General features: G+C 41.1%; 1 protein-coding gene across 1 annotated transcript; it reads left to right on the forward strand.

The window, feature by feature from the left end:
- Positions 1–416: 416 nt before the first annotated feature.
- Positions 417–10,234, forward strand: LOC106588482 (C-type lectin domain family 4 member E). Its single transcript, XM_014177572.3, is given in 8 exon segments — positions 417–574; positions 4,132–4,218; positions 7,227–7,349; positions 7,704–7,798; positions 8,895–9,058; positions 9,169–9,296; positions 9,396–9,420; positions 9,423–10,234. Coding segments are annotated over 4 exon segments (459 nt in total). The 5' UTR covers positions 417–574; positions 4,132–4,218; positions 7,227–7,349; positions 7,704–7,798; positions 8,895–8,917; the 3' UTR covers positions 9,588–10,234.
- Positions 10,235–15,769: the final 5,535 nt, after the last annotated feature.

Here is a 15,769-nt window from a genome sequence, read left to right on the forward strand (position 1 = left end):
ATAGGGAACCAAGGATTTGTTCTATTTTGAACTCTAAGGCGTTTAAAGGGAGTGTGATTGTCTACCAGAGATATAACAATAGATGAGAAGTTCTAGAGCCAATTCAGTGTCAGGCAGGAAAGCTCTATCAGCTGTGTGTGTGTGTGCGTCTGCGTGTGTGTGTACCACTTGCTGTTATGGTAGGTTTACAACAATAACGCCTTTCAGCAGCTTGGTGATTTCCAGTGTGGAATACAAGGTCGCCACGTGTTGGGTTAAGGTCTTTACAATATCAATATGCCTACCACTTATTAATTAGTACTTGTATTAATAACTGAATTTAGATGGTTAGTCAAATTAATGCTGCAAAGAGAAAAGAGAAGTCATGTCATTGCACAATTGTTTTTTTCAACATAGTCCCTCCCTCTGTCCCCATCATATAAAATAAGTGTCTATTTGAGTTGATGTAATAAGTGTCTATTTGGGTTGATGTAATAAGTGTCTGGTATAAGTGTTTAGATCAGTATGTCTGAAGGAATAGTCCACGCTGATGTGAAGTTCAAAAAGCACCAAAGGACTGAAGAAAAAGATGGTGGTAAGCACTAAACTAAAATCTGTCACTAAAATCTATTTTTATAATTATGCTGTATGCTCAGGGTGTGCAGAATGTTCAACAAAAAGCTTCCTCTATTTGCCAATATATATATATGTATCTATAATCTTTAAGGGGCAAACTAGGATCCGTTTTTTAAATGAATGCTATATAGCTGTTGATTGTTGAAGAGTATTACTTATAAACGTCTCATCAACTTAGTTCAACTGTATTACCCCATCAGAACAAATGTAAGCTTGTTTTATGCTATTGTTCGTATACAATGTAATTGTAAACAAACACTGTATGGCTTCAAATCATGGTTAAAACTATCATTTGTATCTCATGGTCATGGGTGGTCCATCCTTGCTCCCATAGCTCCATCTATGAACTTGAGTGGTTACATTCCTCCAGCCCCATCCCTCAGCAGTTTACCAAAAAATCCCCAGATGGCCCCTTTAAAATTATATTTATACTACATTGACTTTATTTGACAACACATATTGATACCCTACTACAAAACATGTTCGCTAGGACAAAAATGACTTGCATCACAAAGAGATTTTAGAGACTACAATTCAAAGGGTTTGCAGGAAACACATTTGTTAGCTGGTTTGCATGCAATACTTCATGTACACTTCATGCCTTATCAGTGATCTGTGCTGATTATTTTACATTACAGTTTTACATTGTCGCTTTGGTCAAATTTTCACAAGTATCTGGTACATTTTCACAACTCTTAGTACAACTAAACTGGTCACACTTGTAAGTCAGTCTTTCACTCAACCGTCATTGTGCATTCATTTGGATTGTAAACATCTCTCACCACACAACCATTGATTAAAAATCTGTTTATTGTGAAATGTAATGACAACATTGGTTTAATCACCATAACACAATAATATATTTTCTATTTAGTCGTTTTAACTACCAGTTAATCCAATAGAAAACAAAGCAAGATACGTGTTTCAAATCGCCCTTAGAAGTGCTGAAAGTAAAATGCTACAGTACTGTAAATTACAGTAGATTACAGTTTTCACATTAGGCAATACACTTAAATTACCCAACAGAATTGACAGAAATTCTATAATTTCCATAATATCTATCCAATGTGTAATCAAAGGTGTGATCAATGAAGACATCCTCTACAATCATTCATGCAAAAAAAATGTTTTTCATATAAAATTGCAAATGTAAATGAAACTAAGTAATTAAATGAATGAAAATAAAACATAAGGTTTAGCACGCATGAAGCCTGTCTTGAGCATTTGGCCATAAATTCTCATCCACAACACAGTGAATGTCATCATTATTCATGCACCGCAGGAAAAACCTTTTGACAGGCTAATCCAAGCTTGACATTGGTCTGCATTGATGTTTCCTTAATGCCTCATTCATGGCCAGAAGTAGGGCGGCACGCTCATAGGGATGGCGATCTTACAGCTTCCACCTCCATGCTGAAAAAGATTCCTCAATAGGGTTGAGCAAAGAAGAGTATAGGGCCATGAATTGGGGATGGGCCCAAAACCATGCCTGAACCACCTCTGCAGGGGGGAACCTGACATTGTCACACTCAGTGACATAGGTTACCCCTTCACCTTGACAGGCCTGCTCAATTTCATTGAGAAACACAGTGAGATGTGCAGCGTTGTAGGATCCAAGTAATGCACTACATCCTGCCACACCATCCTCAGAAATAGCTGCGTACATTGAGAAGTTTCCCCCACATTGTCCAGGCACTTGGACGGTTGCCCGTTGGACGATGAGTTTCCGCCCACGGCGCTGAGATTTGGCCAGGTTGAAGCCCACTTCATCAACAAATATATATTTGTGATGGTTCACAGCAGCATCACCCTCTAAAATATATTTTGGTTAGTTCTTTTTACAGTATAGTTACAATATGATATTGTCATGTAACAGTAATACAGTATATAGTGCTGTACCTGAACATACTCGGCCTGCAGTTGTTTCACCTGGTCGTTGTTTCTCTCAAAAGGCACCAGGTAAATGTGTTTCATAGATACCTGGTGCCTCATCAAAAGGTGGGCCATTGTTGGTAGGCTGATGGATGTCACATTGGCAAAGGGGTCATCGTTCTCCTCATTAGCCTGCTTTATTTCAGACAGCCATATGTCATTCCTGGCCCTCACCATTTCCACCACTGCCCACTCCTTCTGGTCGGTCAGCACACGGCCACGGCCATGGGGTCTTCTGTCGGTTCTGAGGGTAGAACAGAGTATACTGTCAATAGATCATACTGGAAGAATACAGTAACATGTTTTGTGAATTTACATGCATTACAATATGTCATTTACTGTAAATGTAAAGCATAGTGCATATCCTCAAGACTTACCGGTTTTCTTGGTGAAATTCTCTCAGGATCAAATTGACAATTGACCTTTTCAGATTGGGGTGAACTAACCTGTCAGCCTCTGCCATGGTAAGGCCTCTGTTTATCACATGTTCAACAAAGATGGCCCTGATTTCATTAGACACAACAGTTCCCTGGCATCTGCCTCCCTCTCTCTGATGTCCACCTCTTTGATGGGGCCCAAGCCCACCTCTCTAACAGGCCCATTGTCCACGAGCTTTTTGATTTCCACCTTTCCCTTGCTGTCTTTCCTGCTCCATGTTGAAATCAATTAGCAATAGCTAGTAGTCATTATGTATGGTTATCATGCATTATACATGTCATTTAGATGTTTATACTTTACAAACACACATTATTTTTGTAGTTCTCAAAATCCATTGATAGTGGACAAACCAGTTTAAAATTCATAGGTTTGCCAAACTATTAAGTGGTTAACCTTTAAACGCAGTTGGATTAAGTGATGGTCAAATGTATTTAAACAAATGAAAAGAGAATCATATGAAAAGTATTGTGAGCATTGCATTGTGTAAAGGCAATGACTTTATATGAAAGGTATTTCTAGATGAAACAGTGAACAGGTTTGGTGAAAAGGTTACTGTGTGATTTGTGTGTTGTACTTAGTCAATTGAAAATGTGCTTAAAGTTTTGAAACGACAGCCTTTTTCATGATCTGTTTTGAGTTTGTACAACATTTTACCGCATTCTTGTGAAAACAGGACCAAGGTGCTAAAAACAAAAACGAATAAACTGAGTGTTAAAAATGCTGGTTCAGGAACAGCCAATGTGTAAGGGCCGTCTGAAGGAGTAGACCAAGGCGCAGCTGTTAGTGCTCATCATGTATTTATTTGATCTGAACACTGAAACAAAGAAACCAATAACGACAGCCAAACAGTTCTGTCAGGTAAGAAATACAAAACCGAAATTAACCACCCACAAACCCAAAGGAAAACAGGCTACCTAAGTATGGCTCCCAATCAGCGACAACGATGTACAGCTGTCCCTGATTGAGAGCCATACCAGGCCAAAACAAAGAAATACAAAACATAGAAAAAAGGACATAGAATGCCCACCCTAGTCACACCCTGGCCTAACCAAAATAGAGAATAAAACCCTCTCTATGGCCAGGGCGTGACACAATGTGATGAGAGGTGTTTTGTCTTGTGCTCACACTTTCATGGTTGCATTCCAGCAACAGCATCCACAGTGAATGACGCCACGTACTCTGAAATCTCAATTCCCAAAGACGGACGCAACCAGCCATCTACCGACACTAATGGTATGTGTGTGCGTGGGTGAATGTGCACGGGATTGTGTGGGTCAGATGAAGTCAGTGCAAAGTGCAAGCTAGGCAAAACAATTAAGTTTCCTACATATGGGTCAAAAAAAGGTTTACAAGATGCAGAACAGATTCTAGTTTAGCTTTTTCGTCAAAAACCAGGTTCCTACGAGTCATACACTGAGTGTACAAAACATGAGGAACACCTTCCTAATATTGAGTTGCACCCCCTTTTGCCATCAGAACTGCCTCAATTTGTTGGTACATGGACTCTACAAGGTGTCAAAACGTCCACAGGGATGCTGGCCCATGTTGACTCCAATTCTAGTGTCAAGTTGGCTTGATGTATTTTGGGTGGTGTGCCATTTTTGATACACACAAGAAACTGTTGAGCTTGAAAAACCCAGCAGTGTTGCAGTTCTTGATACACTCAAACCGGTGCGCCTGGCACCTACTACCATACCCTGTTCAAAGGCACTTAAATATTTTGTCTTGCCCAGTCACTGAATGGCACACATACACAATCCATGTCTCAAATGTCTCAAGGCTTAAAAATCCTTCTTTAACCTGTCACCTCCCCTTTACCTACACTGATTGGTGAATTTAACAAGTGACATCAATAAGGGATCATAGCTTTCACCTGGTCAGTCTGTCATAAAAAGAGCAGGTGAGCAATCCCAGGTACTTCTCTGCCGCTGCCACTACAACTATTCTGTGACTTTCGATTCATTTCTGCAGTACAATTAACAACCATGGCTATAAATGCTAAAAATCCCACCGTACTGAAGCACCTATTCTTCCCATCACTCTTGATCTCCGCCTACTCACAGGAATGCTCCCAGGATCCCTCACCCTGTACCCATCTTTCTCACCACTCTCATCACTGCTTAGGCATACAACACTTTCTGTTCTATTTTTATTTTTTTTACCCCTTTTTTCTCCCCAATTTCGTGGTATCCAATTGGTAGTTAGAGTCTTGTCTCATTGCTGCAACTCCCGTACGGACTCAGGAGAGGCGAAGGTCGAGAGCCATGCGTCCTCCGTAAACACAACCCAACCATGCCACACTGCTTCTTGACACACTGCCCATCCAACCCGGAAGCCAGCCGCACCAATGTGTCGGAGGAAACACAGTACACCTTGCGTCCTGGTCAGCGTGCGCTGCGCCCGGCCCGCCACAGGAGTCGCTAGTGCGCGATGAGACAAGGATATCCCTGCCAGCCAAACCCTCCCTAACCCGGACGATGCTTGGCCAATTGTGCGCCGCCCCATGGGCCTCCCGGTTGTGGCCGGCTGCGACAGAGCCTGGACTCCAACTTTCTGTTCTATTCTGACCCTGGCAACCTCAATCTGCCTTTCTCTCACCGGACACCTCCGCTCTCCATCCCCATGATCACCCTCACAACTAACACACACAACTTTCTCCACCGATAGCACACATTCCTTCGTCTCATGCCCTCCTGCACACTTCTCACATCTGGGCATGTCCCTCCTACACACTGCTGCAATATGCCCATAAACATGACAGCTAAAACACAGTAATATTTTCGTAACAAACTCTCACGTGATAACTGACACTTCCTACCTTGACCTTATTTGGTAACGACTCTGCATCAAAACTCAGCATGAGAGATGATGTCTTCTCCGTTTGCCCACCGTATCTACGTCTCAAGTGGTGGGTGTCACAGACACTGGGAATCTTCCATTTCAACTGCTCCTCCTCAACACTTAATGCCACTCTCGTCATCACTCCTTTCAACAGCGCCTTGCTCCGGAGAGCAAAGCACGGCACAATTCTTGTCCCTAATCTCGTAATCCGGAGTGCCCTCTCCCTCTGGGGGGAGGAAACATAATAAATTATCGAGTCCATTCCAAGTTACTTTCACCAACTCAACAGTCCCCAACCTCTCCTCCACCCAACCTGACACCACGTATGGATCAACCAAACAACAAGGACCCATTCCCTTCGGGCTCCCGAGTGGCGCAGAGGTCTAAGGCACTGCATCACAGTGCCAGCGGTGTCACTACAGACCCTGGTTCAATTCCGGGCTGTATCACAACTGGCTGTGATTCGGGAGTCCCATAGGGTGGTGCACAATTGGCCCAGTGTCATCCTGGTTAGGGTTTAGCTGGTGTAGGCTGTCATTGTAAATAAGAATTTGTTCTTAACGGACTTGCCTAGTTAAATAAATATATCTCACCCCCACTGGGCCAAAATCAGCCTTGGGACAATCTTTGCCGCAGGTTCCTCACTCTCAAGTTCCATCTCTGAACTACTGGAGAACGAATCCCTGTTTTTGTACTTGACGCCCACCTTCCTCACCTCACTACTTCCCTCTACACTCAACTTCTACGCAGCAGTCATCACTGCACCTGCCGCCACATTTAATTGATCCTCACTCTCCTCCTGTCCCATTTCCTCCTCAAGCTCTTCCAAAAGTTCTGTGTGATCCTCCATTAAATGTTCACTCAAAATCTTCCATGTCTCTCCTTTTTATCTGTCCTTCTCCTTCACCAGATCTTTCAGAAGGCCTGTGTAATCCCCCACTCCATGTTTATTCATAATATGCTGCACTTTCTTCCTTATTTCCTTTTCCGCCATCTTCCCCACCGTGGCCTTCGCCCAACACCCCGACCGCCTCTCTGCCCACTACGGATTGTTTGTCGACTCAATGATTTAGCCGGAGTGTATTTTCTCTCGCTTCAGTTAAAATAATGTTATGTGGTTGCGTCATATTTCATTGTATACTTTCTGACGCTTGCATCGATGCATGCTTCAAAGTATGTACAAACGGAGTACGCATTTGAGAAGTGTCCTCCATGCTCCGTTTTGCATACTTTGATTTGGAATCATACTCTGAACCTCCCGTGTTCCAATTTGTGTGCTCTGAGCACAGTATGCATTTTGAGAAACACCCTCAGTGTACGTTTTCTTCATGTCTAACATACAATAAAATGAAGTAGCGAGTCTTATAGGTCAGTTTAATTCATTCTCTCTGTCTCCTCAGCTGGTGACCCTGATTCTCAGGAGGGGTCAAAGGTCAGACCAGGTGGATGTGACCCTGTCAAAGTGGTCCTGGTGACTCTCTGTTTTCTTCTGATGGGGACAGTCATTGGACTTCGGTTCCTGTGTGAGTGACCTAGATAGTGGAGGTGGCTAGTCTAAAGCAGACTCTATATCGGAGACAGATTCATAGAGGCTCTTGTCCAGAGCTATGAATATACAGAAATATCTAGGCACATTTTTAGCACAAGAGCTGGAAAATCCCCACAGTACTTCTTCAAATGGATTAATGTTTCATGCCAGGTCATTGTCTAATTTCTGTAACAACGTAACGGATACAAGATCCCGTATAAAAATGTTGGTGAATGAAATGAATAGCTATTTGTAATACTTTTCACAATCAACTAATATTACATTATTATGCAGAAGAATGTTGGGGTCAGATTCCTACAATTTAAAATGTGTGTATTTTTGCAATCAGATATCAGCAACCTGCCAACCGAAAACACAGAGCTCCAAATTCTGCAAGCGGCTTACGCTCGAAATCTTACAGGTTTGAAAAAGATTTTACATCAGGTGAGTTTAAGTTCACACAAAGAAAATGTTCACATCGGTTTTCTGATATAACTGTTGTTTATATGTAGCTGGATGTAGGGAACATGAGTCAGAGTTGTTATCTTTTGGCAACTAGCTTTAATGATCAAAAACAGAGAGCTTCAAGAACTGCAAGTCAAGAATCAAAGATCTTCAGGAGAAGGAACGTGCAGCTGAGTGTTGACACAGATATGACCCTCCAATTAAATTGTATTGTCTGCCACTAATACAGCCTTTCCATTGAATCCAGTGACATTTTCATCCTTATAAAATAATATTTAGAAAGAATTGCAGCTTTTGTTATTGCTAAAACACTCAGTGTTGCATAGTTCCAAAAGGTATGGATTCCAATGTCACGCTGTGAAAATCATGCAGGTTGGCATTTATTGTCATGAATCTTGCCCTGGAGGCAGCTCTGCAGCATGGTCACCAGCTGGCACAGCCACAAAGTCATAAAATCTGATTCTAAACCTAACCCTAACCTTAACACTATCTTAAACACACTGCTAGCCCAAACCTTAAATGAAGACCAAACAGCTCACTTTTGTTTTCATAATCTTTGTGTGGCCCAACTAGCGGAAATCGCTCAGTTCTGCCTTCAGGGCAGGATTCATGGCAATAAACTTCAACCTGCGAAAAAGCATAATTATCTTTATTCACAACAGTTCGGCAACAAAATGAAGAATTGAGAAAGCAGAAAACTGCACCCTCTTGCCCTACAAACGCAGGTGAGATTATACTACGAGGGAATGTGTTTACTCATAGATGTAGTAGGTTGTATTATGACCAAAGATAAAAACCTGTTTCAGATAGCAATCCTGAGTTAAACTCAAAACCACTTCAAATCAAGTTGTCAACTTCAGAGGCAGTCTATTTTTGTTTTAGGCCCTCCTTATTCATTGATGCAACAATATAGCATTCTTGAATAGTTGTGAGATAATCCTACAGTATGTCTCACATCCACATGGATTGTACACCATCAGTAACATAAAAACAAAAGGCATTTGACTATAGGTAGGCATAGAGATCAGTGTAGTGTACGGGGCACTGACAATGGTTATATCTGTTCTCTCCACAGGGAATAAAGACTGTCCTAAACCTATGAACTGTGCTAAAGACTGGGAGTATTATGAGGGGAAGTGCTATTACTTCTCCCCTGATGAACTGACCTGGGCTCAGAGTCGGGATGAGTGTATCACCAGGGGGGGACACCTTGTCATCATAGGGAGCCTAGAGGAGCAGGTATGACTATTATTGATTCTCTGTTGTTTTGATGCACATTTTTCCTTTCCTCTACTAACATAGAAATGACAAATCTTGACATAATTCTCCAAACAATGTTTCTGGTGAAGAAATTCTTGGATCAGAAAACTGGTACAAAAATAACTACGGAGCCTGAAGACATGTTCTGGATTGGGCTGACGGACAGTATAAACGAGAATGAGTGGTTATGGGTGGACGGTTCATCTCTAAGCACAAGGTTTGAATGCATGTTTAAATCAATATCATAATACAATCACCCTAGATGAAAACGTATTATGATCATACCTCTTATGTATTATCATCCTTCAATCCATAGCTTCTGGCTTGATAACCGCGAGCTGATAACCGTGAGCCTGATAACTGGAAAGGAAATGATGGAGAATATCCCGACGGTGAAGACTGTGCTAGAATGGGGGAACCGGGTGGTACTAAAGAAGGCAAGAGTTGGTTGGATGTCAACTGTAATAGGACTCAAAGAAGAATATGTGAGACAAAATCCCCCTTGTGAAACAGTATCTTTAAGAAACTCAAAAGTTCCTTAAATATGTCTCTGAACAACAAGTATTTTTTGCTGGCATTGATAAAAAGGAGGAGAAACTGTATTGTGACTGGTTTACAGTAGATTACTGCTGATATTCACATCTTTATTTGTAAAACAAATATTATGCTATGGTGTAAAACAAACCAAATCTCCAACTGAGTCTAATGAAAAACATGTCAGATATATTCAGTTCACGCCTCTTCACTTCTCAGTAGGCTACAGGTGTTGGATCTTAATTTTACCAGTATTGTTACAGCAACAGGATTTGAACTTTAGTCCTTCAATCAAATGTTGCGTGATTGGTGGTTAAGCTATTAGCTGGCAAAATTTAGGCTACATGAAAAGTGCAGTATTGTTAAGTGTGTGGGTTTTCAATTAATTTATGTAAATCATGAAGCATAACTGCATTTTGCGATGCAGGAAAATTCTCAGCAACAAGGGAGATAAAATGAAGATCCTACACCTGTACACCATCCTCAGTGTGTTTTGTACATGTATATTTCTGCTCATCAGTGCTGTCTCTAGGCTAGTCATTTGAGAAAAAAAAAATATTGTGTGTATATCCAAACATCAGGAAACCATTGAATGAATAAAGTGTCAAAAGTAAAATTCGGTTTTTTTTCAGCAGTGTATTTATTATAAAGACTTGTCTTACCTACTGTAGTTCAGGGGCTAGAAAAAGTAGAGATGCCAGAGTGCCTACTGTACACTTCTCTAGTGGTGTATTATGAGTATTCAAAAGGTAGATAATAAATAATTGTCATTTGAGGTTTGGCACAAAGCTTTAAAGTTTTTGTATTAAAGGGATTTATTAGTGTCCCCATACCCACCATTTACATGCTGCTTTACAGTAGAGATCACTATTCATTATTAAATTACCAAGATGGTGAAATGGAGCCTCATACATGGTCAGTGGAGATTTTAGCATGTAAATCTTAATGTGATAAACTCATCCATTTGTTTTTTTTTAGATGCTTTCCAGCAAAGCCACAACACTAAACAATATATAAATAGCACTATAACGGTGACAAACAAACTGTTAGGGCCTACATAAAGCTATTCCAACAGCAGTCCCAACACCTTACCAATGCTACACCTGGCTATCAGTGGAGCCTCATTTACTTCCTTTTAAAAAAACATAGCTGATATGGCTGACTTGCTTAAACAAATGTGGTTTGTTCTGATAATTGAGATGTACAAACTATGGCATAAGGGGACGAGGAGCGAATAAGAAAGAATCGGTAATTTAGATTAAGACATTAAGCAGTGAGCTAGGACAGACGTAGTCCATTCGGAAAGTATTCAGACCCATTTCCTTTTTCCACATTTTGAACCCCCAGAAAGACCCTTTGCTATGAGACTAGAAATTGAGCTTAGGTGCATCCTGTTTCCATTGATCATCCTTGATGATTTGGAAAGGCACACACCTGTCTATATAAGGTCCCACAGTTGACAGTGTATGTCAGAGCAAAAACCAAGCCATGAGGTCGAAGGAATTGTCTGTAGAGCTCCGAGACAGGATTGTGTCAAGGCACAGATCTGGGGAAGGCTTCCAAAAAAATGTCTGAAGCATTGAAATTCCCCAAGAATACAGTGACCTCCATCACTCTTAAATGGAAGAAGTTTGGAACCACCAAGACTCTTCCTAGAGCTGGCCGCCTTGCCAAACTGAGCAATCGGGGAGAAGGACCTTGGTCAGGGAGGTGACCAAGAACCTGCTCGTCACTCTGACACAGCTCCAGACTTCCTCTGTGACGATGGGAGAACCTTCCAGAAGGACAACCAACTCTGCAGCACTCCACCAATCAGGCCTTTATGGTAGAGTGGCCAGATGGAAGCCACTCCTCAGTAAAAGGCACATGACAGCCCGCTTGGAGTTTGCCAAAAGGCATCTAAAGGACTCTCAGACCATGAGAAACAAGATTCTCTGGTCTGATGAAACCAAGATTGAACTCTTTGGCCTGAATACCAAGTGTTACGTCTGGAGGAAACCTGGCACCATCCCTACGGTGAAGCATGGTGGTGGCAGCATCATGCTTTGGGGAAGTTTTTCAGCAGCAGGGACTCGGAGACTAGTCAGGATCGAGGAAAAGATGAACAGAGCAAAGTACAGAGAGATCCTTGATGAAAACCTGCACCAGAGCTGGGTCGAAGGCTTACCTTCCAACAGGACAATGACCTTAAGTTCACTGCCAAGACAATGCAGGAGTGGCTTCAGGACAAGTCTTTGAATGTCCTTGAGTGGCCCAGCCAGAGCCAGGACTTGAACCCGATCGAACATCTCTGAAGAGACCTGAAAATAGCTGTGCAGCGACGTTCCCCATCCGACCTGACAGAGCTTGAGAGGATCTGCAGAGAAGAATGGAAGAAACTCACCAAATACAGGTGTCAAAGCTTGTAGCGTCGTACCCAAGAAGATTCAAGGCTGTAATCGCTGCAAAAGGTGCTTCAACAAAGTACTGAGTAAAGGGTCTGAATACTTATGTAAATCTGATATTTCAGTGTTTAATTTTTTTTAAATGTTTTGCATAAATGTCTAAATACTTGTGTCATTGTGTGTAGATTGATGAGGGGGAAAAACTTTTATCCATTTTAGAATAAGCCTGTAACGTAACAAAATGTGAAAAAGGTCAAGGGGTCTGAACACTTTCCAAAACCTATGATTCTAGGGAGCAAGACCAAGGCTCTTGATACTGTGCTGTCCCATCTTAGAGGTGACAGAGAGAGACCCTTCTTGTGTTTGTGGTCCGTATAATAAGGGAACCAATGTTCTCATGTGAATGTTCTCCTATTCTTCTTCCCCGCCCATGTGGTTGCAGAAAGAACTTCTCCATTTGCGCTACAAAGTACAATCACACTATGTACAAACCCATTAATTCATGATTTTTTTGTGATGGTAGTTCACGTTAGTTGAGAGAGGTGTAATCTTGATTCCCCCTCCAACTAGGCCTACCTATACCATTGTCATCACTATATAAATCAAGACATGCAACCCAACAATAGACCAACAGCCTGACAAAAAGCAATATGACTTGAGTTCAAAGAACAGTATGTTTGGACTGTCGAATTTTGCATTTTCTCCGTTTGGGCGTGTAACTTTGTCCAGGTGACATCTCTTAAAACAGGTTGAGAAAGAAGGACACTCTCCAATGTTATTCATTTATATTAGGTGACTGAGTACTAATACTGCTTGTGTGCACTTTATATACATTATAAACTAAGTATTATTTAAGAGTCTTGGTTACCTTTTATTGTGAAGTTGTAACTATCCATACTACAGTATAACCTGATCGAACATCTGAAGAGACCTGAAAATAGCTGTGCAGCGACGCTCCCCATCCAACCTGACAGAGCTTGAGAGGATCTGCGGAGATGAATGGGAGAAACTCCCCAAATACAGGTGTGCCAAGCTTGTAACGTCATACCCAAGAAGACCTGAGGCTGTAATAGCTGCTAAAGGTGCTTCAACAAAGTACTGAGTAAAGGGTCTGAATAAGAGTATTCAGAATTTTTTTATACATTGGCAGAAATTCCTAAAAAAACGTTTTTTGCTTCATCATTATGGGGTGTTGTATGTAGATTGATGAGGGACTAAGGCTGTAACTTAAGAAAAAGTCAAGGTGTCTGAATACTCTCCGAATGCACAGTATGTATTGCTATATACATAGGCATTATCATCAAGTTCTGAGTTTAAAACTAATCTTAATCTTCCCCCTCAGTCCTTTGGCGATTTATTGTATTAATATAGACACTTGCAGTCTCAGACATTGTTGATTCTCTCTGCCTTTCAGTAAGTCAAGATGAAGACTAGTTCTAAACACTCAATGCAGAGACACTTACAGAAGCCTATACATCTCCCCAGAACAAAACACCCCAGCAGTTCCTCTATAGCAGGTCTTCTCATTCTCTGTAATACAGTGCCTTCAGAAAGTATTCACACCTCTGAAACTTGTCCACATTTTGTGTTACAGCCTGAATTTAAAAATAATTACATTGAGATGTTGTGTCACTGGCCTACACACACAATACCTCATAATGTCAAAGCGGAATTATGTTTTTAGAATATTTTATAAAATTCATAAAAAACAAAAAGCTGGTATGTCTTGAGTCAATAAGTATTCAACTCCTTTGTTGTAGCAAGACTAAATACGTTCAGGAATGAAAATGTGCAAAACAAGTGCATGGACTCTGTGTGGAATTCTTTTTTGAAGTCTTCATCTCTGTACCCCACACACACAATGATCTGTTGAATTGTATTTAACTAGATAAGCTGACTGAGAATACATTCTCATTTACAACAACCAGGGGAGAGGAATGAGCCAATTGCAATTTGGGGATGATTAGCTGGCCATAATAGTATGATGGACACATTTGGAATTTAGCCAGGAAACCAGGGTTAACACCCCTACCATAGGATCTTTAAAGACCACACCTGTTTTAACATCCCATCTGAAAGACTGCACCCTACACAGCAAAATTGTGCCCAATCACTGTCCTGGGGCATTGGGATATATTTTTACACTAGAGGAAAGAGTGCCTCCTACTGGCTCTCCAACTTCAAGCAGCATCTGGTCCCCCATCCAGGAACTGACCAGAACCAACCCTGCTTAGCTTCAGAAGCAAACCAGCAGTGGGGTGCAGGCTGGTATGCTGCTGGCATCTGTAAGGTCCCTCATTCGAGCAGTGAATTTCAAACACAGATTCAACAAAAAAAGCCCAAGGAGGTTTTCCAATGCCTCACAAAGAAGGGCACCTAATTGTACACCCAGTCACTACAAAGATATAGGCGTCCTTCCTCACTCAGTTGCCGGAGATTTCACCATGAGGCCAATGGTAACTTTAACACAGTTACAGAGTTTAATGGCTGTGATAGGGGAAAACTGAGGATGGATCAACAACATTGTAGGTACTCCACAATACTAACCTAAATGAGAGTTTAAAAAATGAAGCCTATAAAGAATACAAATATTCCAGAAACATGCATCCTGTTCGCAATAAGGCACTAAAGTAAAACTGCAAAAAATGTGGCAATGAAATTAACTTTATGTCCTGAATACCAAGCGCTCTGTTTGGGGCAAATCCAACACAGCACATCATTAAGCACCACTCTTCATATTTTCAAGCATGGTGGGGGCAGCATCATGTTATGAGTATGCTTGTCATCAGCAAGAACTACAGTAGGTCGTTTTTTAGGATAAAAAGAAACAGAATAGAGCGAAGCACAGGCAGAATCCTAAAGGAAAACCTGGTTCAGACTGCTTTCCAACAGACACTGGGAGACAAATTCACCTTTCAGCAGGACAATAATCTAAAACACAAGGCCAAATATAAACTGGAGTTGCTCACCAAGACGACAGTGAGTGTGTCTGAGGGGCCTAGTTACAGTTTGGATTTAAATCAGCTTGAAAATGGATGTCTAGCAGTGATCAATAACCAACTTGTCAGAGTTTGAATATTTAAAAAAAAAGAATAACGTGCAAATATTGTACAATATTGTACTTACCCAGGAAGACTCACAGCTGTAATCACTGCCATAGGTGATTCTAACATGTATTGACTCAGGGGTGTAGATATTTCTGTATTTCATTTTCATTAAATTTGAAACATTTTCTAAAAACATTTTTTTACTTTGTCATTATTGGGTATTGTGTGTAGATTGATGAGGGGAAAAAACGATTTAATACATTTTAGAATAAGGCTGTAGCTTAACAAAATGTGGTATAAGTGAAGGGTTATGAATACATTCTGAAGGTGTAAACTCCATTTTACTAACTTGGTAATCTAACAATGAATAGTGTGACCTCTCAGGTTACTACAAAGCAGCAAACTGAAATACATTTTAACTTTGAAGCTGAGTCAAATCCTACAACACAATATTGAATTTCCTACCTTTTGAATATTCTTGATACATCACATTTTACATTTTAGTAATTTAGCCGACGCTCTTATCCAGAGCGACTTACAGTAGTGAATGCATACATTTCATACATTTTTTTTCTTCTTTTTTTTTGTACTGGGCCCCCGTGGGAATACAAACCCACAACCCTGGCCTTACACACACCAGGTTGGCATTGCAAACACCATGATCTACCAACTGAGCCACAGGGATGACCATAGAAGAAGTGTACTGTAGGCATTCAGTCATCTCT

This window comes from Salmo salar, chromosome 27 (assembly GCF_965601325.2).
Source record: "Salmo salar chromosome 27, fSalSal1, whole genome shotgun sequence".
Lineage (NCBI taxonomy): Eukaryota > Metazoa > Chordata > Actinopteri > Salmoniformes > Salmonidae > Salmo > Salmo salar.